Raw genomic sequence first — 22,455 nt, forward strand, 5'->3', positions numbered from 1 at the left:
GAATACCTATTATCTATTTGGTTTTTTAGTGGTGTCTTGGATTTCCTATATGTTCTCATTTTTAATGGTTATTCTTCCATTCTTTAGTTGTTTGGACTAAATCAGAAGTTTTGTCTTCAGGTTCAGAGATTCTTTCTTCTGATCTAATTTACTGTTGATACTTTCAAGGGAGGTCTTGATTTCCTACATGATATTCTTTATCTCCAGAAGTTCTGTCTGATTGTTTTTCAGGGTGTCTATCTCTTTATGGAGAGCCTCCTTTAAGTCATGGAAGGATTTTCTCATCTCCTGCTATTGGTTCTCTATTTTCTCTTACATCTCATTGAGTTTTGTTGCAGTGAATATTCGGAAATATTTTTTTGACATTTCTATGATAGCTTGTGTTTTATGATTCTGGATGATTAGTTATTGTGTTCCTTTTGAGGAGGGAAGATATTTCCTGGTTTCATCCTATTTCTTGGGACTCTGCGTTGTTTTTTAATCATCTGGTTATATATTCACTTCCTATTTCTTTAGAGTATGTTTCTGAAACAGTGTGCTTGTCCACTTCCCTCGGTGTGAGTTAGCTCTGTGTCACTCTTCCTCTTCTACTGTGGGTGGGAGCATAGAATCTGCAATGGGAGTTCTGGGTTCAGGTTTTCAGAGGACAGTTTCTCTCCTGCTTTTCCTATCAGGGTGGGGAGAGGGTTTGTGGGGAGAGAATTCCTCCAAAACCTCACTATCTCAAGCATTTGGTTCCTGTATACCCCAACCTCTCTGCTTCCAATGTGAATGGGTAGAATGTAAAGTAGTGATATAGTTCTCATGCAGTCCAACATGCAGCCCAAAGCATGCCCTCCAGTAAATCTCTTCCTCCACGGTAGGCTGGGTGGGAAAATTTCCTGATCAGTTCAGGCTGGGCAGACTTTGCTTTCCTGTTGCTCCTTCCATCTCTGTGACCACAGGAACCAGGTGGTGGTCCTTGAAGGCCAGAGTAGGCCCCCGCTGCCCTCAGTAGACTGAGTGGGAGTCTTTGGCAATCAGTTTAGGTCATCAGCCTTTGCTTCTCTGTTGCTTCTTTTCTCTCTCCATGCGACTTTTTTTTTAATTAAATGCATATACACAGTTCCACCAACAATTTTAATTGCCCACATTCTATCGTTTTTACCAGATATACTAACTAAACTGACTAGATTAGATTATTGTTATTGATTTCTTTTTTGTTCAACCTTCTGAGAGAGATGTGGTACTATGATCAACTAAATAGAAGCATAAAAACCAAGGAATAGAAATTTTATTTGTTTCTCTTTTTATCTTTTTTTTTTTTTTTGGAAAGGTTTTGCTACAGGGCACGCACACTCAATAGAAAGGCAGAGAGAGACAGAGAGACAGAAAGCGAGAAATCACCCCCCAGTGGGGGTGGTGGCCATGCTGCAATCCCTTCTCCTCCATTCTCCTCTTGAGATCTTTGGCACTCATGCACATATGCCTGGTGTGAGTTTAAGCCACCGGATCCAGGACTCGAACAGCAGCAGACTGCATGGGAGTCCAGCAACATAGCCATTATGCCAACTGCTGGTCCCTAGAAATTTTATTTCTGAGTTTGGTATCAGATCAGTTGGCATATACTATGTAACAAACCATTTGTAACTCTGGTGGCTTACACTCACTATGCATTTATTCAACACCCTGCAGATTGGTAGTCTGAGCTGAGTTCATCTGGGTGGTTCCTCAGCTCACTGTTGGGCTCATGGAGGAATCTTTGCTCAGCTGTTGAATGGACTGTAGGCTGGCCAGCCTGAGATGACCTTAGCTGGCGTGGCTTGTCCGTGCTCCCCTTGCCTTCTCATCTTGAAGCAAGCTTGTTCTCATGGTAGTGACAGGGATACAAGAAAGAGAATGGAGACACACAAGCCTCTTGAAGCCATGGCTCAGGACTGACATGTGTCACTTCTGCCAAATTCTATTGGTTGAAGCAAGGGACAAGGCCAGTCCCAATTCAACAAGGGGAGGAGCTGCAAAGTCCTATTGTAAATGGTGCAGATATAGGCAGGGGAAGAATCATGGCTCTTTCTGCAAACAATTTCTCATAGCTATGGTTAGCAACTTATAAAAAAAAGAAGAAAGAAGTTATCGAAGTAAAAGAAGGAGAGGTTAGAGGGTTTTGAGTCTAACTGAAGTTATGCAAGGACATTACTAGGAGATAATTCTTCTTAACCAGCATGCGTAAAGTGATATGACACCTGGTCATGCCATATCACTGTTAAAAGCAACAGTTTGTGGCATGAGTCAAGGCTTGCATGCTGCTGGAGTGAACAGAGTACTGTTTCCAATGTGTTCTGTTGTTTTGCTTCACTTTTTCCAGATCTGAGGAGAGAAGGGTCGCTTTCTCCAGTGAACTCGCAAAAAATCACCTTGCTGCTACAGTCCCCAGCAGTCAAGTTCATCACCAACCCTGAGTTCTTCACTGTGCTGCATGCCAACTATGTGAGTGCTCGGAAATGGGGGTGGGGGGGGCTAGCCTGGCACTGCCAAGACCCAAAACACAATTATAAAGCCATTCACTACATTAAAGAAGGGAGAATTTTATCCCAGGCCAAAACCCCAAAATCCAAAGACACACACACGCACACATACACACACACACACACACACACACACAAACACACACCAGCTCCGTCCACCATTTTCACTGTATGTGAGCTCCCAAAAGGAAGAAGGATAGATTTGGAAGTGCTATTGTCTCCTTGAGGTTTTGTTTGGCTCAAAGGTGTTACTATCAGTGAAAGTCTTTTGGAAACAAATATACTGTTTTATTATTTTCATCCGAAAGGAATAAGATTATAAAATGCCCAGATTCCTTTCAGCCTAAATCATTGAAGAAATTTTAAAATAGATTTATCCTAGATATAGAACTAGATTTCTTTTTGATACACTTTTTCAAATATCATGCTCAAGTTAAATTTGATATGATTTTACAAATACATTTATTCATTAATTTCATTTTGGTATTTTCAAGAAAGCAATGACTTTCATGGAAAAGTAGAATTAAAGTATGAGTTCAATTTGGTGCAAAAAAATTTTGAAATTTACATGTAGTTTTTTTATAATATGCATTTTCTATTATTTTTTGAAGACTCCTTGTATTTTCATTAATTCTTTAATTCAGCAAACATTTTCTGCAGTTCAGTCACAGGTCTAGTACTGGAGTCACAAAGACAGATTAGGATGGCGCCTAAATGGTAGGAGCTCTCCATTACGTGGAACAATGAAGTTGAAAGATTCAAAAGCATAGAAGTAGACAGAGCAACTAGATACCAGGGACTGCACAGGGGAGGAGGGGAAAGGAAAAGTGTCAGGAGAAAATGTTTAACAGACACAGGAATGCATGTAAACAAGGAAAACAGATTTTGCAACAGTATACCACAACAGCCTATAAAGAAGGGTATTGCCAATCTTATATATTGGATGGTTGGAAATGTCATGACATATTTTTCGGTTTTTCTATCCAAAAAAATGCATCATGACTTTTCTGACCACCCAATATATGCATAGCTAAAAAACAAACAAACAAACCTACCGGCCAGCAAATGCCGCAGAGATGACCTCACTGGACTCTCAAATGGACATCCGCAATTCGAGCCCCAGACCTGATGGCCTGAAAAATCACACCAGGAACATCTGTGTGCCCCAGATCTTAAGAGGAGAAGGGATTGTGGCATGGCCATCACCCCAGGGGGTGATTTCTCACTGAATGTGGTAATATCCTTGATTTGATTACCCACACTGCATCATGTTTTGAAAAACCATATTGTACTCCATAAACATGTACAACAACTAAATGTAAATAAGAATTTTTAAGGGAACCAGCAGTTAGCATAATGGCTATGTCGCTGGACTCCCACGTAGTCGACCGCGGTTCGCGTCCCGGACCTGGTGGCTTAGAACTCACGCCGGGCACGTGTGCATGCGTGCCCAAGATCCCGAGAGGAGAATGGAGGAGAAGGGATTGCAGCATGACCATCCCTCCTGGGGGGTGATTTCTCACTTTCTGTCTCTATGTCTCTCTCTGTCTGTCTGGCGAGCGCACACGCCCTATAGCGGGAAAAAAAAAAAGAAGAAGAAAAGAAATTTTAATTCTTTTTAAATGACAAAAAATTAAAAGATCAACTTAAAGTGAAAGGACAGGATTAGGGCCAAAGGAAGACAAAGCACTCTGGGAACCCAGGATCATTCCTGGGAAGGTAATGACTGAAGAGCGTAGAAGTCCAGGCAGAAGGATGAGGGCTGTGGTTGAGTCCGTTGGTGGCCCAAATGTGTGTGGCCATGTTGATGGCTGCTAGACAAAGAGGAGAGGCTGGAAATTGACCAGCACAGCCCCTGTAAGTCATAGAAAGGTGAATGGATCTACTTCTATAGGCAACAGGAAGCAGCAGGGGCTGCAGTCCCAGGTAGTTTGATGAAGTTAATGTAGGAGGAGACTGGAGGAGCTAAGGCCAGAGGATGATTCATCCATTCATGTGAGAAATAATCATGGCCTGACCTCAGGGAGCGTGATGAGGCCTGGGTCCATTCAGAGACATTTCCTATGCAATCAATAGCATTTGGGTCTCACAGGTGGGCAGAAGAGGACTCAAGAAAGGCTGAGGAGTTTCTGCTTGGGCACCTGAGATAGGTGGTAGTTCAATTAGATGATGGAAGTTATGGCTGGGAAAGGAGCAGATTATCTATAGCAGAGGATATTGAGACGCCTATGGGACATCCAGTGGGTAGCCATTGTACCCCTGGAGGTGCAATGGGAAGCCACCAAGGAGGAGCCAGTACCCTAAATATTGACGCCCTCAGCACTAGGGACCAGGTGGGTTCTGGGCCAGTAGAAGTTACCAGGCCAACTCTTCTGGGCTATAAACAGTGTGTCCTTTCTTGTAGAGGGCAGCCCCCCTTTTTTCTTTTATTAAAAATAATTATTTATTTAATTTTATTGACTATTATTGACTTTATTTACTATTAATTTGACCAGAAAGAGAAAAAACATGCCATCAGCTCTGGGACTTGAACCATGGTCGGCCACATGGGAGTCCAGTGCCTCCACCACCATGCCACCTGCTGGCCCCGTACAGTATGTCCTTTTATCACACACTCACACATACACACCAGCCCTGTGCACCATAAAATTGTCATGTGGCATTTAGAAACTACTAAAGCTCTTCATTTTTTCTCACACGCTCTTAAACTTTTAACCCACAAATTTTTACACAGGATTCAAAGGAATGACAGACCTCTGAAGCCCAGCCATAAATCTCAGGAACCCTGAGTTAATACCCACAGCATTGGACAGATAAGAAGACCAGAGGTGGGGCCAGCAGGTAGTGTGGTGGTTAAGGCACTGGAGTCCCCCATGGCCAGCTACAGTTCGAGTCTGGGACCTGGTGGCTTAAAAAATCACACTGGGCATGGGAACCAGCAGTTACCATAATGGCTATGTCACTGGACTCCCACGTAGTCGACCGCGGTTCACATCCCGGACCCGGTGGCTTAAAACTCATGCCGGGCACGTGTGCGTGCATGCCCAAGATCCCGAGAGGAGAATGGAGGAGAAGGGATTGCGGCGTGACCATCTCCCCTGGGGGGTGATTTCTCGCTTTCTGTCTCTGTGTCTCTGTCTGTCTGGTGAGCACACACGCCCTAAAGCGAAAAAATCTCTCCAAAAAAAAGAAAAAAAAAATCACACTAAGCATGAGTTGTGTGTTCCCAAAATCCTGAGAAAAGAATGGAGAAGAGATTATGTCTCCTATGGGGTGATTTCTAATTCTCCATTTCACTGTCTCTTTGTCTCTCTCCAGCAAGCACACAAACTATGAGGGGTGGAAAAAAAAAAATACTAGGAGGTCCAGATGATCCAAGAAAAGAAGGGGACATCACAGGTCCCATGGAAAATTTTTTTAAAAGTTAAAAAATAAATTAAGGCAGGCCTCTACAGTCAGAGAAGGAGCCATGGAGGAGCCAGATGAGCAATGCTAGAGAGGTGGAGCAGGGCTGGGAGAGTCAGGCATGGCTGCGAAGGAGGGAGGAGAATGCTAAGAGGCACCACAGGTCAACAGTGCTGGGGTTCCCTAACGTCAGGAAGAACTGGGTTCCCAAATAGGTCCATGTGTGTGGATAGTGTCTGTCCACTTCCTGAGCAAGATCTCTGCTTCTGAGGCTTCTGTCTTAGGTTCACCATAGGCCACCGTGTAGCCACTACACTGTGTCACGTTCAGGGGCTCAACTTGTACTTGGTCTGTGTTTTCCCCAATTCCCCACTCCCCACCCCTTGCACCCCTAACCTGTCTCAGAGTGCCTACCGAGTCTTCACTAGTAGCACCTGCTTAAAGCACATGATTCTGAAAGTCCGACGGGATGCTCGCAATTTCGAACGCTACCAGCACAATCGGGACTTGGTGAATTTCATCAACATGTTTGCAGACACTCGGCTGGAGCTGCCCCGGGGCTGGGAGATCAAAACAGACCAGCAGGGAAAGGTGAGTGCCCAGCATGTGGGGCTTCCATGGATGGCGGTGTCACCAAGGTGACGGGAAGAAGTGGGTGCTGTGAGGAGGACAGTCTGTGTCTGGGTGCTGTGCCATTGATCCCAAGAGGAGGGGAGGAGGGGAGGAGGGGAGGAGGGGAGCAGTAACTGCCCCCCTCAGGCTGCCTCAGTCTCGGCACTATGCCTGTCGGTATGTGTGGTGGGGCAGTGCACAGGGAATGTCCTGTACTTTACAGGAGGTTTGGCCGCACCCCTAACCATGCCTGCTAGGTCCCAACGGCCCTCCGCCACCCTTTCCTGCCATCGGAAGATGCCCCTGGGGAATGCAGTCACACCAGTTAAGAACTGCCATCTATCTCTTTAAATTTAGATTGAGAACGTGAAACCAGATTCTGTTTCAATGACCTGTCTATTTCTTTGTCTCCTTAGACATCTAATTCTCAGGGAATAAAAGTAAATGGGGGTGACATGGTTAGATTACTAGATTACGAGATTTTCTGATTTTCCTGAAAGGCTTCGATTCTCCTTAAAACAGCCTGACACACAGAGGTGAGGTGTACTGGGTCTGTGTGATGTTCCTAGCCTGCTTTTTGCCTCTGTGTGACCTAAACCCAAACCGGGGTCTTCCTAGGCATACTGTAGAAGCCTCACTGAGTCTTCCTCAGGGAGGATGTGTTCTTACAATCATTAGGCATCCCACTGTATTATGGGATAGGCCAAACAATGTACTAAAGAGTTGCCCCTGTGTAATCTTTCATGAACTCTCCTGGAGAGAACCCCTCTCTGTCGTGGTCAGAGGAAACAGGCTTTGCCAGCAGACATGTCTGGGCGGAAGGGGAGCTGCCTTACACTGCTCCTTTCCTCTTGACGATGAACCTGCAAAGCCAGGTTCCCAAACGGAGCTCAGGGGCATCACTGTCCCCTGAGCACCACGAATCCCTCTCACAAACTCCTTAGCACACCTGTGAACCCTTCCTCTCGGGTGTGCAGGGAAAGAACCTGTCCACTAAAGCAAGTCCTTTAGTGAAATGAATTCTCTATGCCCAGCTCCTCTGGAACCAGGGATGAACCGCGAGGAGTGGGAAGGGGAGGTAGAAAAGCCACCACAGCCAAGTCTTCTCAGGGACCTTGTTTACTGGAGGTGGCCTTCTCTGGGAGAATGACACCGTGTAGTGAGGACTTGCTGATATGTGTTAGGACGGGGAATAGAGCCTGAGCCAGTACAGAAAGCAACAGGGGTCTCTTGTAGCCACGTCCACTGCTATTGCCTAATCAAGAAGCCGAGGACACCACCCTGCATCAGCAAACAGGACGGCGGTGTTTGTCATGCAAGTGACGCCCGCTCAGGTGACAACTTTCTTAGCCTTGAGTTTCCAGGATAAAGGGAGACCCAAGGACGGCGGTGTTTGTCATGCAAGTGACGCCTGCTCAGGTGACAGCTTTCTTAGCCTTGAGTTTCCAGGATAAGGCACAAAGGGAGACCTGTGGAATGACAGGGAGGTCTCCAGATTTAAAAATCTCTGCTCTTCCCAGGTGACCATGGATGACACAGACGCCTCCTGGTCATCACATGACAGAGAAACATGTGGCCGAGGGCCACGTCAAAAGCTTCATTCCATTTTGAAAGGCGTGCTAGGAACTTTCTGGTGAAAGATCTTCCCCCTGATTCTGTTTAGTGAGAAGATACCTTATACAAGAAAGAAAAGAATGTCTGAGTCTGAAAAGAGAAGACTGAGTTTCACCTTCAGTTACGATGCACACTCTCCACGCAACTACTCACACACAAATGGTCTCGTTGATTTGCTCATTGGACATACACGTACACACACACACAAATCACAGAAATGTAAAGAGGCATATTGGAGTCCTGTGGAAAAGTAGCCTTACGTTTCATAACCCATAGGGTGGTCAGAGGGGAGCAGTGGGGGACAGTGGGGAAAATAGGAGTCAGAGGGCACCTGTGGAACTGGTGCATCTCATTCCAAACAACTGACCTGGGCAAGTCTTGTCACCCCTCTGGCCCTCCCTTTGCTTCCTGAAAGAGCAGCAGTAATGCTGCCTTCCTTCAGGGTCTTGTCACTAAGTGTAAAGAGCAAGTACGTGAGTGCAGGGATCCCTGACAATACCCTGGGGACCAGGACTATGTGCCAGTCTTTCTCCTAATGCCGTAGTAAATGTCCATGCAGAAACACAGAACCCAATGCAGCTGTAGATGAGGGAGATAAGAGAATGCCTCACTGCCGAAGCCCTTGGGTGTTGGCCATAGATTGAGAAGAATGTTCCTGGACTCCACCTTTGAACATGGAAAGAATGTGCTGCCCAGGGGAGCAGGCATTAGGAGCACAGCTCATTGAAAATCACAGCAGCAGTAGCTTGGTATGCAAAAGCCATCTTCATGGCTGTTCAGAGCAGGATCCAGAATGCCATATTCATCTTCTGTCCCCTCATCCTAGCCAGCTGGCTTCTGGGTCAACCTACACATCCAGAGGTGACAACCTTGTCTTTTGTCATGCGCCATGGCAGAAGGAGACCAGCAGGGGCAGAATTGTCTGGCGTGCAGTCATCCTGCAAAGGGAGACAGCAGAGGGCTCAGAGCTGTGCTGCACAGGAAACAAAGAACAGAATGGCACCTAACTGCTTTGTCGCCCTGAGAGTTGGAGAAAGGAGGAAGCAGTCGCCTGCCTGACGTCCGTGGAGACCACATACGGGCCTCACAGCTAGTTGCAGGTCTGAGCTGAGGGGTCCAGTGCCACCCAGGGGTCCTGTCTTGTAGCAAGCATGAGACTGAGGTGGACTTCACCAAGAAATAAACAATCGGATGAGGAGGGGCCAGTGAAGAGATACATGAAGTAAACAGGACCTTGATCTGAGGAAAAAAGATTCCTTTTCCTTTTTCCCAGAAAGCATAATTATTTTCAGAAAATAAAAAAATTTTTTTTTTGTTTCTCTTTTCTTTTTTGAGAGATTTTTGCTATAGGGCACATGCGCTTTCCATAGAATTAGAGAGACAGAAAGTGAGAAATCACCCCCTGGGGGCGGGGGGAGGCCAACCAACAATCCATTCTTCTCTAGTCTCCTCAGGGTTTTGTGCACACACACACACACACACACACACACACACACAGACACACACGCCTGGTATGAGTTTTAAGCTGGTCCCTTAAAGACGTTTTTAAAATGTACCTGCTTATCATCCACAAAATGGTACAGGAACACTTGACTTCTATTAAGCCAGAGAAAGAAGCCCGAGACAGAAAGTAAGCTAAGAAGTCAACACAAGAAAGCTGGTTGTTAAGGAAATGTAAGAACGTAGAGAAAGGGGCCAGCAGATGGTGTAGTAGTTAAGGCGCTATACTCTCACATGGCTGACTGCTGTTTGAGTCCTGGACCTGGCAGCTTGAAACATGCCAGGTGCATGCGTGTGCATGCCCGGAATCCCAGTAGGAGAATAGAGGAGAAGGGATTGCAGCATGGCCATTCCCCCCCCACACACACCTTGGTGGGGGGTGGCCTCACTTTCTCGTTCTCTCTGCCATGAGAGTGCATGTGCCCTATGGTGGGGGGGAAACTAATGTAGAGAAAAGCAAACAGTAATGACATAGGAATAAAGAACAGCACTGACACTGCCTAAAATCCTAAAATGATAGATGTGAACATTTCAGGAAACAATACCCGAAGAAGAAATAAGTTCAACCAATGCAACAGAAGGTTAAAACATGCAACAGCTGGAAAAGGGAAAATTCCGCTTATTTTTTCTGTGAGGTCTACGCAAACTACCCAGTTCAATACCGCAGCCTTCCTGACTCTCTAAACCCATGTTTCCCACTATATAATTTGCCTATTTTTAGGTTTACTGTCATTGTGCCTCCTGGCGGGATGTTAAGCTCCTTCAAAGCAGGGATCTTGGTTTTGCTCACTGAGGAAACCCAAAGGGGCAAGAAGAGTGCGCGCTACATAGCTGCCACTCAATAAATCTTTGCTGGATTCATGACTTACAGAAGTTCCTGAAGAAGAAAGCAGGACAATAGGTATAGCAGCAATACTTAAATACTAAATTTAATATCAATAAAATAAAATAAATATTAATTAAAAACAGCTAAAATAAACTATTCAAGTAGGCACTTTGATGAAGCTTATTGCAGTCTAATAAAAGTAATTAAATTCTATATTTATACATGTTCTGGAATATCTTTAAATGGAAATTTAAAAAAATTTTATCAGTATACAGTAGTCATGATGATATAAAATTACATATAAAAGAACAACCTTCAAATTTCTCCTCAAAAACAACTATAGAAATTCACAGGGCAATGACCACAAGGTATCGATGAGAAAAAAGTCACAGGCCAGTAGTTTTACAGGCAACTTGTTGTCATTCAAGTGAAGACAATAGAAAAAAACAACCTCACGGGGACCAGCAGTTAGCATAAAGGCTATGTTGCTGAACTCTCATGTAGTCGATCGTGGTTCAAGTCTCAGACCCAGTGGCTTAAACTCATGCCAGGCGCATATGTGTGCCTGTCTAAGATCCCAAGAGGAGAATGGAGGAAAAGGGATTGTGGCCATCCCCCCCCGGGGGGGGGGGATTGCTTCTGTCTCTTGCCCCCCCCGAGCCCCCCTAAAAAAAAAAAAAAAAAAAAAAAAAAAAAAAAAGCTCTCCAAAAAAAAACTACATGCAAGACCAAGGCCCACCCTACTTTTTTACCCATCCTGATCAACACCAAATACCATTCTCTGGATGAATCACTAAGGAAGCAAAACAAGAAACCAAAATGGAAAAAATATAGAAAGGGCTGGGAACTCAAATTAATCAAGTAGAGAAATACAAATAATTTTTGTTAAGAAGCATAAGATATATTAGAAAGTGTCAAACAAAATATGGAAAAAATCAAAATGGAATTGTTATATAAAAGCAATTTGGACTGATATGCCTGGACTGAAATGAACAGATAAGGAAGCAGAAGAAGGAAGGAGAAGGGGGGAAGGAAAATTGTGCTAAGTTTCTAGTTGGGTTAAAGAAGGTCAGATTGGATACTTTGAAAAACAAAGGCTAAACATAGCTTTTTGACAAAGTTAATAGGGAACTATTTGTAGAAGTTTTTCTCTTCCAAATTCTTAGAACAGATAAAATCAAGCAAAATATAGTTCGTATAGCAAAACACACATACCAAAAAAAAGAAAATGAAAATACTAAAAATAAGATCACAAAAGTAATGCCAAGCATAATAGTTTTGGCAATAGAAGGAAATCTTGCAGGATAAACTTACATACCAATAGAAAAAACGCTTTTAGATTTGGTAACAAACAGACTCAGCTTATAAAAAAACATACCAAAGAAATGATTCATAAAGTCTAAATATAAAGAATAAATGTTAATACAGTGTGAAAAAAAACTTAATCAGCAATGGTATCTTAATAACATACAAAGGAGAGTCTAAACCCATAACTGTTAAATGGGGTCAAAAAATGTTTATATAAATCAACGACATGGTTAAAATAAAGATACCAAAAAACCAATGGGCTAAATAACATCTTATGAAGAAACTTGGAAAAGTTTATGGAAAAACGGAGTTAAAATATGAGTTTATTTTGATGGAGTATATTTTCAAAGAATTTTTTTAAACATGCATTTTTTGGGTATTACACATTTCTCATGAACTTTTGAAGACCCCTTCTGTTAAATTAAAGAAAATACAAAGAAATATAAAAGGAAATAAAAGAAATGCAGTCCTAGTTGGAAAATGTATTTTATATTCATCAATTTGACAGATTAAATAGACAAAAGAGGTCAAGATTTGAAAAATATAATCTTATGTTAATAAAAGTTACATTAATTCTTTTGTTAAAAATAGAACTTATAGACTAGAAGGTGGCGTAATGGCTATGGTGCAGTACTCGCACATGGCTAACGACAGTTTGAGTCCAGGACCCGATGACTTGAAAATTACACCAGGCACGTTTGTGTGCATGCCCAAAATCCTGAGAGAAAACCATGGAAGAAGAGATTGTGGTGTGGCCATACCCCCCAGCAGATTCTTTCTCACCTTTCCTGTCTCTGCTTCTCTTGTCTCTGTCTCTCCTGTCTCTCTCCAGTGAACACACATACCTTATGGCAGAAACCTCAAAATAATAAAATAAAGCTTACGTAAGTGGATAAACAAAAGTGTTATATACATATAATGAAATACTTTTCAGCTTTCAAAGGGAACACAATTCTGACACATGCTACAATGCAGATACACCTTAAAGACATGCTAAGTGAAATAAACCAGACACACAAAAAGGAACTTTTACGTAATTCCAATTACGGTTACTTGACGTAGTCCAATTCATAAAGACAGAAGGTAGAACAGAGGTAAGTTAGGTAAGTTACAGGGGCTTGAGGAAGGAGGGAATGAGGAATTATTGTTTAATGGGTACAGTTTCAGTTCCGGAAGATGAACATATTCTGGAGAGGGAGAGTGGCGATGGTTACACAATAAGGAGAATAATGAGAACTTAACATCCCTGAACTGTATGTTTCAAGATGGTTAAAATGATAAATTTTATCCCATATGAGTTTTACCAGAGAAAAAGACAAAAATAGAGTTGGCAAATTCTTTTTAAGATCTTATGTTTTAAGTGGTAGCATTGACTGACATCGTTCAAGACTAACAGGTCTTCGTTAAACAGGGTACTTTGTTCGTTCAAAGGGGAGTAATTGAAAGATTGCCCTACTGTACAAAAGTTTGGGTGAGAAAAAAATAACCTTCTCTTTCATGAAAAGTAATTTTAGATTGAGAACTGTTGCCATGTATTGGAACACAGACACTTTTCAGATATGCCACATGGATTTACGTAAAGGAGTATGTAGTGAGTCATTATTTTAAAGCAGTAAAAGTGTCAGATCTCCAGCAATAAAGGGTACAAATGTTAATTATTACACATGCGTCAAACTTAATGCCGTATGCTCACTAGAATTCTGTGGTAGAGGAAATTTAGTACCTTAGGGAAATGCTTATATAATCATATGCCAAAAACAATAACATCGTACATTCTGATGTGGAGAAAATATGTATATATTTATATATGAATATAAGAAAAGAATAGGTTGGGAGGGAAAACAATGTATTTCAATGTTCATGATATTTGGGGTGACTTTAGTTATCTTTTTCCTATTGTTTTATACTTTCAAGTTTTGGGGATTTTTTTTTCCGTGAAAATGTGCTCATTCTATAATTGAAAAGAGTGTATCTTAAAAGTAAATAAAATGCAACCAGCTGGTGGCATAATGGTTCGGGCAACTGGATCCCACATCACTGTCCATGTGGTTCAAGTCCTGGATCAGGGATCTTGGAAAACATAGCAGGCACATGTGTGCATGCCCAAGATCCTGAGAGGAGAATGGAGAAGAAAGAATTGCAATGTGGCCCTCCTCCCACCCCAAGCTTGCTTTCTCACTTTCTCTCTCTGTCTCTCTCTTTCTCGCTCTCCAACGACTATACATCCCTTAAAGCAAATTTTAAAAATTAGAAAGAAGTAAAATTCTCTACAAAAGATTAATTACTGGCGTTTCTTTTGCTTTCTGTGTTGAGTGAAGCATTATGATCACTACTGAATAAGCTCCACAAACATTCAGCTACTGAGCAAACCATTCCCCATCTAGCTAAGTTTTGAGTAGATGTGAAAAAATAAATAAAAACAGGGTGGAGGCGGGCAGAAATAAACGTGATGACTAAGCCCTCCAGCATGCCCTACGTTGTGGACTCCAGTTTGACCCGTTCTCACAGTGTGCTTTGTTTACTGCTCTGTCTGCAGTCTTTTTTCGTGGACCACAACAGTCGAGCTACCACTTTCATTGACCCCCGGATCCCTCTTCAGAACGGTCGTCTTCCCAATCATCTGACTCATCGACAGCACCTCCAGAGGCTCCGAAGTTACAGTGCCGGAGAGGTAACACCACCCTACCCTACTGTTTGCAGTGCACAGTCTGCCTTGTCCGTGGGGCAAGAATTGTTTCCGAGTGGCCGAGAACTAGGGTCGCCTGCTCCATAAGAGGCTAAGGCGTATGAATGCTTCTCTGTAGAAGAACAAATAATGGCTCTGGGACACCCAGTCCCCTCCCTAGAATTGTCTTCAGATTCTCTTCCTCTGCCTTTTCTGTCATTCAGCATAATCGCCACCACTAAAAATGTGTCTGGTTGAAAAGACAGAATTCACAGGGTCAGTAGACTGCTGTACTTAAGGTTGGCTCTGTGCTTCTTGAGGTCGACCAGTCACGTGTGAATTCGTGGAAGACAGGGCAGTGTGTGACTGACCAAACTTTTCCTCCCCATACGATTCTCAAAAAGACTTCAATAATGCGTGTCCGGACTAAGGCCCGGGGAAATTAACCAGGCCGCGGGGATGTTCTACTCCCAGCTTCCCATGTGCTCCTCTCACATCTTCTTTCACTCCCTGTGGTTACCACCTGTTGACCCACGAGGACCGTCTCCCGAAGACCACTATCATGGCCTTTCCGAACTACTGTCTTTATAGCCCATGTCCTTTCCTATCCTCCTTTCTCAAGCCAAAATGCAAAACAGCTCTTTTCTATTTCAGTCAGCACCTGACAATATTATAAGCAAATCCCTCTTCATGTCCTGACTGACATTGCCCAAGTATCTGTGCCTTCTTTTCATAGATACGACTACGATCTCAGGAGATGTGGCATCTGAGAACCACTTCCGAGAAAACAGCTTGGTGAAATGGATTACGATGAAGTAAAAAATGTAAAGAGTGGAATGTGGGAAGGAAAGGAATATGTTGGATATTTCAAAAAGTTTAGCGCAAAAGTCAATTAGAAATTCATGCAGCGTGTTCATAATATGCATTTTCCATGAACTTTTTGAAGATTCCAGCATATATTCCCCCAGACAGTCATTCCAGAGAGAACTGTGGTGGACACTTCAGGAGACACTGGGGAGGCAATAATCCACCTGACAGCCCTCTCTTCCAGAAGGCAGACATAAATCTCCAGGGAAGAGCCTGTTGGATTGACACCAATTCCTTCCTTCCTTTGGGGCTAGTGCTCTGTATGCTGTGGGAGATACACCTGTTTCCAACCAGCTGCCCTGGAGCCTTAATGCCCGTGTGAGAAGTTGAATTATTCTTGGGCTGACACCATAGCCTGGTGGTTTAGGGAGCCAGTCTCATACAGCTGACCACAGTTTGACTCTCAGCCCCAGTGGCTTGAGAAACATGCTGGGTTCATGGACAGGCATGCTCAAAATCCAGACAGGATGTTAAGATGCTGGAGAAGGGATTACAGCAATGACCATGCTCCATTGGGGGTGCTTTCTCCCTCCCTCTCTGCCTCTGGCAAGCACACATGTTCCCTGGCAATTGGAAGAAAAAAGATTAATTTTTCTTTTATGAGATCATCTTAGGTTTCCCTGTTTCAGGATACTGCTAAAAGTGTATTCAATCTTGCTCTCTGCACACACATGATGTACATATGTGGCCATGCACAAGGGGAGCATTAGACACCCTGGAGCACCATATGGGTGTGGGCAATGTGTTCAGACGTGTTCACAGACTGCAGAAAGTAATGCCCCATTGCCCAGCGCATAGTCCTACTCCCACTCTCACGGCTCTCCAGAAAGCACAAGGAATATTGCCTTGAGATAAAGCTGGACACATGAAAAGTTCTGCATCACCTTGAAATACACCACTTTAACTTACTGAAAATGCCCAAGCTCTTTAGTATTAAGGCAATTTCCATATTAACAGGAGGTAACTACGTGCAATAAAGAAGCTAGCACTACAGACAGATGCACTATCGATAAAATAAAAATGGCAATTGTCCAATGGTAGGCAAACTCCCTAAAGATTCAGATCTCTTACACTTAAGAGAAATTACCTCAAAGATATAAATAGTAAAATATTTTCTAGGGACCAGTAGATAGCATAATGGGCATGTCGCTGGACTCCCACGTAGTCGACCGCAATTCCAGTCCTGACCCAGAGGCTTAAAACGCACACCAGACACATGCGCGTGCATGCCCAAAATCCCAAGAAGGGAACGGAGGAGAAGGGATTACAGCATGTCCATAATCCGTTGATTTCTCGCTTTCTGTTTCTCTATTTGTCTCTTGGGTGAGTGCATGTGCACTATAGCAAAAAACCTCTTATGAAAATCTGTTTTCTGACTGAGAGTACTAGATGGAGACCATGGATACCATTTGTGCTGCTTGTTTTAAAACATTTGTCTGTTGAGACTGTGCAGCTCAAATAAAGCTAAGTTAATACCAACACGAAGGGCACCAGGCCATCGGCAGCAGCCAGGAACTAGCTGAAACACTAACCTGTGACGATGAAAGCGCGTTCTCATGCCTCAGATCTGTTTGCTTCCTAATGGATCCACTCCCACCATTCATTGGATTTTGCAAACTCCTTCCATTCCTGTGCCCATCTGTTTTCTGGTAGCGTTGGACTAACGTGAGGGAAAAGCACCATGGAGAAAGGCTGGGAGGCAGAGGCTATCCAGTCCAGAGAAAACAAGGACCCAGCCGCTAAGCAGATCAACATCTGCATCCTCCTCCTGTGAGGGCCCACAGCCAGGGAAAAGGAGACAGGAAGAGCTCTGTGGCCTAACAGCAGCAGAAAAGGCAGTGGGAAATGTTGGTGTTCGCAGTGATGTGAAAAATGAACAGTTACTGAGTGCATGGATCGCTATAATACTGTGGAATGTGAAAGTGTGAGAAGATCACTGCCCTGGAGAAGGTTACGTTCTACTTTTGAAGTCAGGCCCAAAATGCATGCAGAGTTAAGTAACATGAGAAAGCAGAAGATGAGCAGGCCTTCAGAAAGTTCCTGGAAAATGCATGTTATAAAAAAAAAAAAAACGGATTCTGCTTTTTGAGGGCAACAAAATAAACTCATACTTTACTTCTGTTTCCCTATGAACTTTCTGAAGTGCCCCTATGATTTAGTGCCGAGAGAAGATAGAACAAGAGCCAGAGTTCGAAAGAGGCCAAGGAGAAGTATCTTTTAAAATGAGTCCTTTTACCTGACCTAGAACTTGAAAGTTGGTAGAATCCTCTGGGCACAGAGGAAAGGCGGCCCCAGAGAGAGCACAGCAGAGGTGCAGGTCGGAGGTAGGAATGAGAAAGGTTTGTAGAGGATCTGTGAACAGATTAGTGTGACTAGAACGGTCCGTTCCTACTGGCAACGTCCACGTTTTGGAAAAGCTGTGAATGCTACACAGTAGAGTTGGGACTTTTCAAAGAACCCATTCAATGGGGCCAGCAAGTGGCTCAGTGGCTAAGGCACTGGACTCCCACATGGCCAACCGCGATTCGAGTACCAGACCTGCTAGCCTGAAACTCACACTGGATATGTGTTTGTGTATGCCCAAAATCCCAAGAGGAGAAGAGAGGAGAAGGGACTGCAGCGTGGGGGGTAATTTCTCACGTTCTCTCTCTGTCTCTTTCTGTGTCTCTGGCAAGCTCACATGCCCTATAACAAAAATCTCTCTCTAAAACACACAACAAACCCATTGAATGAATTTTAGTAAAGTGAAATGGTGATTTTTTTAATAAAAATGGGATTTTAGAGATTATTTTACCCATTGTTTCTTTTTTCATGGTTTTTTTTTTTACAATTTAATGTACTTCAACAGCAAACTTATAGAAATAGCGAGGAGACGGACTTGTATACATTGAGAATATGCATTCGCATGCAGAAGAACTCAGTTAGAAACGTATAGTGAAGGGGTGGAGTCCACTGTAGGATAAAAATGCTTCAAACACAATTTAGTTGCCATCCGTAAGAAATATACTTGTTTTTAAAAAGTTCAAATATTGGCATTGTCCAAATTTTCATTTATAAGTTGAACTGCTGAAACTGGTATGCGTAAGTGCTTTACGATCCCAGTGGATTCTTAAAAATCACACACAAATGAAAACAGAAGAGTGCCAATACCCGTCCCCTATTTCTCCACTCACAATCATATAGGTAGATACCTTTTCACCCTATGGGAAAAAATTCAGAACTACCAGTAATAGGAAAACAAAAGAAAAAATGTTTTGCTTGTTTTTTAGAATGGTATGTTTCCCACGACAGTGTACTCTTGAGCACGTTTTCATGTATGCAGTTCTTGGCATGCTGACTGGATGGCTTTCGGCATAACTGTTACACATTTGGCACGGATAATGCACGGGTTGGTAGCTTCAAAAAGGCCAACCAGATGGGCCTTATCTGCCTCCTGCTAAGCACCAATAGCTCTGCTCTGGAAGCACAGGTCTGTTTCGAAGTCCACAGCAATATTTTGCACTGGGTACTGGAAAGAACGTTTGCAAATCAGTTCAGTGGACTTTGGCAACATCTCATTTCATGGAGTGCCACCAGTACCAGTCCCGTCACAGTGAGATGTCCTCACCCCTCCAGTAGAGGGCACACTCTTACAAACAGCTTCTGTAAACAGTTGCTTCCTGGGTGCTTTGCCAGCTGCTTGCTTTGTACCTCCCCCAGGACAGAGACCTTCTCACTTACCTCCTTTTCCTTAGGCTGGAGCCCCATGAGCAGCAGCTGCGAACACAATTCCCCAATTTTTCTTTACAGGGAAAAATAGTTGGCGTTTTGAACAGGCCAATTCTCCAATGCGTAGGACTGTCCCATAGCCATTGCAGAACGTTTCTTCCCTGATCTCATCCATTAAATGCCAGTCATTAAGATAATGAAAACAAAACAAAATCTCCTGTACAAATAGTGATTCTCTAGAGAAACTGAGCCAATAGGATGGAGAGATAGCTAGCTAGATGATAGACAGATGAGAGGGCATTTATTGTGGGAATCGGGCCATGTGACTATGGAAGCTAAGATGGCTTGTGGCATGCTGTCTACCAGCCAGGAAATCAAGAAAGTAGTAGACCAGCTCAATACAAGCCTGAAAGTCTGAGAGCCACCAGAGCCAATTGTGTAATGCTCAGCCCAAGGTTGAAGACCTGAGAACGTGGGAGGCGTTTGGTGTAAGCCTTGGAATCTGGAGGCCAGAGAATCTGAAATTCTGGTGTCCAGGAGAAGGATAAGATGAATGTCTCTGCTCCAGAAGAGAAAGAGCAAATTTTCTTTGGAATTTGAGAGACGGGCCATGACCCACAAGTAACGAGATCTCAAGTCAGGGTGGCAAAGAGACAGGAAATAAAACCCTGGGGGAAAAGCCTCCAGAAGTTGAGAGGTGTGGAGGAAGGGTAAATGGGATGTCAGCCAGCAGATAGGAATCCCAGCCCCGGCTTCTCCACGGAGGGGCTGTGTCACATTGTTCCTTTCCTTCTGAGGACTCAGTTTCCACATCTGCAAATGGGTGACCACTGAAGTCCATTGAAGCTCTCTGAATTGCAGTCTTTAGGGCTTGATTCCAAGTTTTTCTTTGAACTATGTGACTGAAGGAGTCACAATCCCATTAACACACAGGACAGATGAGGAGCGCGGCCAGCTGAAAGGATGGCAAGTTTGTCTTTGGACAAATTCATAAGTATGAACACAGCAGGGTATCCAATCAGAAATTACAGGTGAGCAAGAGATCTATGAGACTCAACAGACTCAGCAGTCATCAATGAATTATGTCCATAATAACCCATGAGTATGCTATGACATCTGCTCTAGGCAACAGGGAATTAGCTAGTGGTTTCCTAGACCCCAACCTTACATGTCAGTATTTTCTGTTCACTGACATGAGCCATTTTCTTGAGTGTTGCTTAGCAGTTGATTATTTATAAATGCACTAAATTAAAATCATCTACTATGTTAAAGATTCTGATTGGCAAAATTTTCATTCTGAACCCTAATGATAGGTTATTAATGGAAACACTATTAAACATCTTTTGAGTTATTCTCTATCTCACCTAAAAAATTTTCAGACACGTTCCTGAATTCAGTTATAAAGAATATAGAATTTATATATAAAGAGATCATTATTTGATACTTTCGACTTGTGTTTTAATGCAGTGACACATCTGTTTGCAGTTTTGATTTGTTTTAGTTTGCTGTAGGACATGTGCACCCTCTGGAGAGAGAAGGAGAGAGAGAGAGAGAGAGTGAGAGATTACCTCTCAGAAGGGATGGCCATGCTGCAATCCCTTCTCCTCTGTTCTCCTCTCTAAATTTTGGATACACACACACACACGCGCGCACCTGGCATGATTTTCTTTTCTTTTCTTTTCTTTCTTTCTTCTTTTTTTTTTTTTTTGAGGTTTTTTTTGTTTTTGTTTTTGTTTTTTTGCTATAGGGTGCATGCACTCGCCAGAAAGACAGAGAGAGACAGAGAGACAGAAGGCAAGAAATCACTCCCCAGGGGGGATGGCCACGCCACAATCCCTTCTCCTCCATTCTCCTCTTGGGATCTTGGGCATGCACGCACACGCACCCAGCATGAGTTTAAGCCACCAGGTCCAGGATTCGAACTGTGGTCAACTACATGGGAGTCCAGTGACACAGCAATTACACTAACTGCTGTCCCCTGGCATGGTTTTCAAACTCTGAGTCTGGGACCTGAACTATGAAATTAGCCATGTGGGATTCAGTTTCTTTAACCTCCACGCGACCTGCTGGCCCCAATCTTTAGTATTTTTAAGTATCAATGAAGGAGGCCTTTCTAATCTCATAATGTCTGAATGGAATTGGATATTGACAAATGTAAGAATGTAGAAAGCTATCAATATTATAGCTCCCTACCAATAAGGAAATCAGTGAAGGTTATCGAATTTATCTTGTTTATACTGAAGTGAGCAATATAAATGAACAATAATGAGGAAAGATAAGTAGAACATGTGATTTTTGTTTCCTTTATCGTCTTATCTTGGTCAGATTAGAAAACAATTAGTCTAGAAAATGTTCGGAAGGTACACACACACAAAGCTCATCAGCAATTGTCTCAGGGAGGTTTAAGAGTCTGGAAAGGGAGAAAAGTGGTGTCTCACTGTCCTGCTCTCTCTGTCTCTCTCTGTCTCTCTCCAGCAAGTATGCACACTCTATGGCAAAAATCTAAAAAACTTTTTTTAATTAAAAAAAATAAGTAAATGTAGAAGTCACTTAGTCCTTCCTTGCAGTGAGTTACTTTGATGGCAAGACTATCTATGTTGGCTCTGTTGGCATGGAGCTTTCATTCAGGAAGTTTGTCTTTAGGGGAAACAATTTCTACATTGCTTCTTCAAATTGGTAAATTTCTTATTTCTATACAACCTATACTTGATTGCAGGTTTGTGTGGAAGTTTCTAAAATGGTCATTTGCAGTAGTAAAAGCAAAGTTAATGTTGTCATCATATTTGCAGTGAAATTCAAATGGATCATTCTGTTGATATCAGACATTCCTTAGGAACGATTGCTTATTACCAGTTCAGGGCCACAAGGATCTAAACGCATAGGAAATTCTAGCTCAACCTTACAGTCTAAAAATTTCCTCTAGCCCTGCCTGAAAGTGTCTTCATTTCTGTCGATTCCTGGGTCCTGAGTTGGAGAAGGACATTTCTACCTAACTCTCCCAAACTCCAGGCTCTAGTTTAAGCCCCCCACTACCACACTTGGCTGAAGTTTCTATGGCTCAGGGCTTTCACAGGCTCTGTCTCTCTCTCTGTGGTGTTTCTTCTCTCTCGCTCACAGTGGCCCAAAGTAAATTCATCAGTCAAAAAACTTCTTTGGGGTAGCTGGATTTCCTCAGACTTTTTTTTTCTTTTCAGTTGCCAGAGAACATGTGCACACACCAGAGAGAGACGATGAGCAAGAGAGAGGATGCGTCCCCTCCATGGGGTGTGGTCATGTCGCAATCCTTTTTCTTCCATACTGTTAGGATCTGAGCATGTACGTACACTGCTTGGCATGTGTCTCAGACTGCCAGGACTGGTATTTGAACCACACAGGTCAGGTAGGAGCCCCCTCCCTATACACAGTGCTGTGGGGCCAACCCTTATCTGTCTGGTTCCTGAAGATTT

The 22,455-nt window shown here is 43.2% G+C and overlaps 1 protein-coding gene across 1 annotated transcript in view; it reads left to right on the top strand.

The window, feature by feature from the left end:
* Positions 1-22,455, top strand: part of HECW1 (HECT, C2 and WW domain containing E3 ubiquitin protein ligase 1) — a 321,373-nt gene that overhangs the window by 226,483 nt on the left and 72,435 nt on the right. The window contains exons 13-15 of the mRNA XM_006148902.3: positions 2,345-2,466; positions 6,315-6,500; positions 14,306-14,440. Of these exons, the coding sequence (XP_006148964.1) occupies positions 2,345-2,466; positions 6,315-6,500; positions 14,306-14,440 (443 nt within the window). The remainder of the gene's footprint in view (positions 1-2,344; positions 2,467-6,314; positions 6,501-14,305; positions 14,441-22,455) is intronic.

This window comes from Tupaia chinensis, unplaced genomic scaffold (genome assembly GCF_000334495.1).
Source record: "Tupaia chinensis unplaced genomic scaffold, TupChi_1.0 Scaffold000249_1, whole genome shotgun sequence".
Lineage (NCBI taxonomy): Eukaryota > Metazoa > Chordata > Mammalia > Scandentia > Tupaiidae > Tupaia > Tupaia belangeri.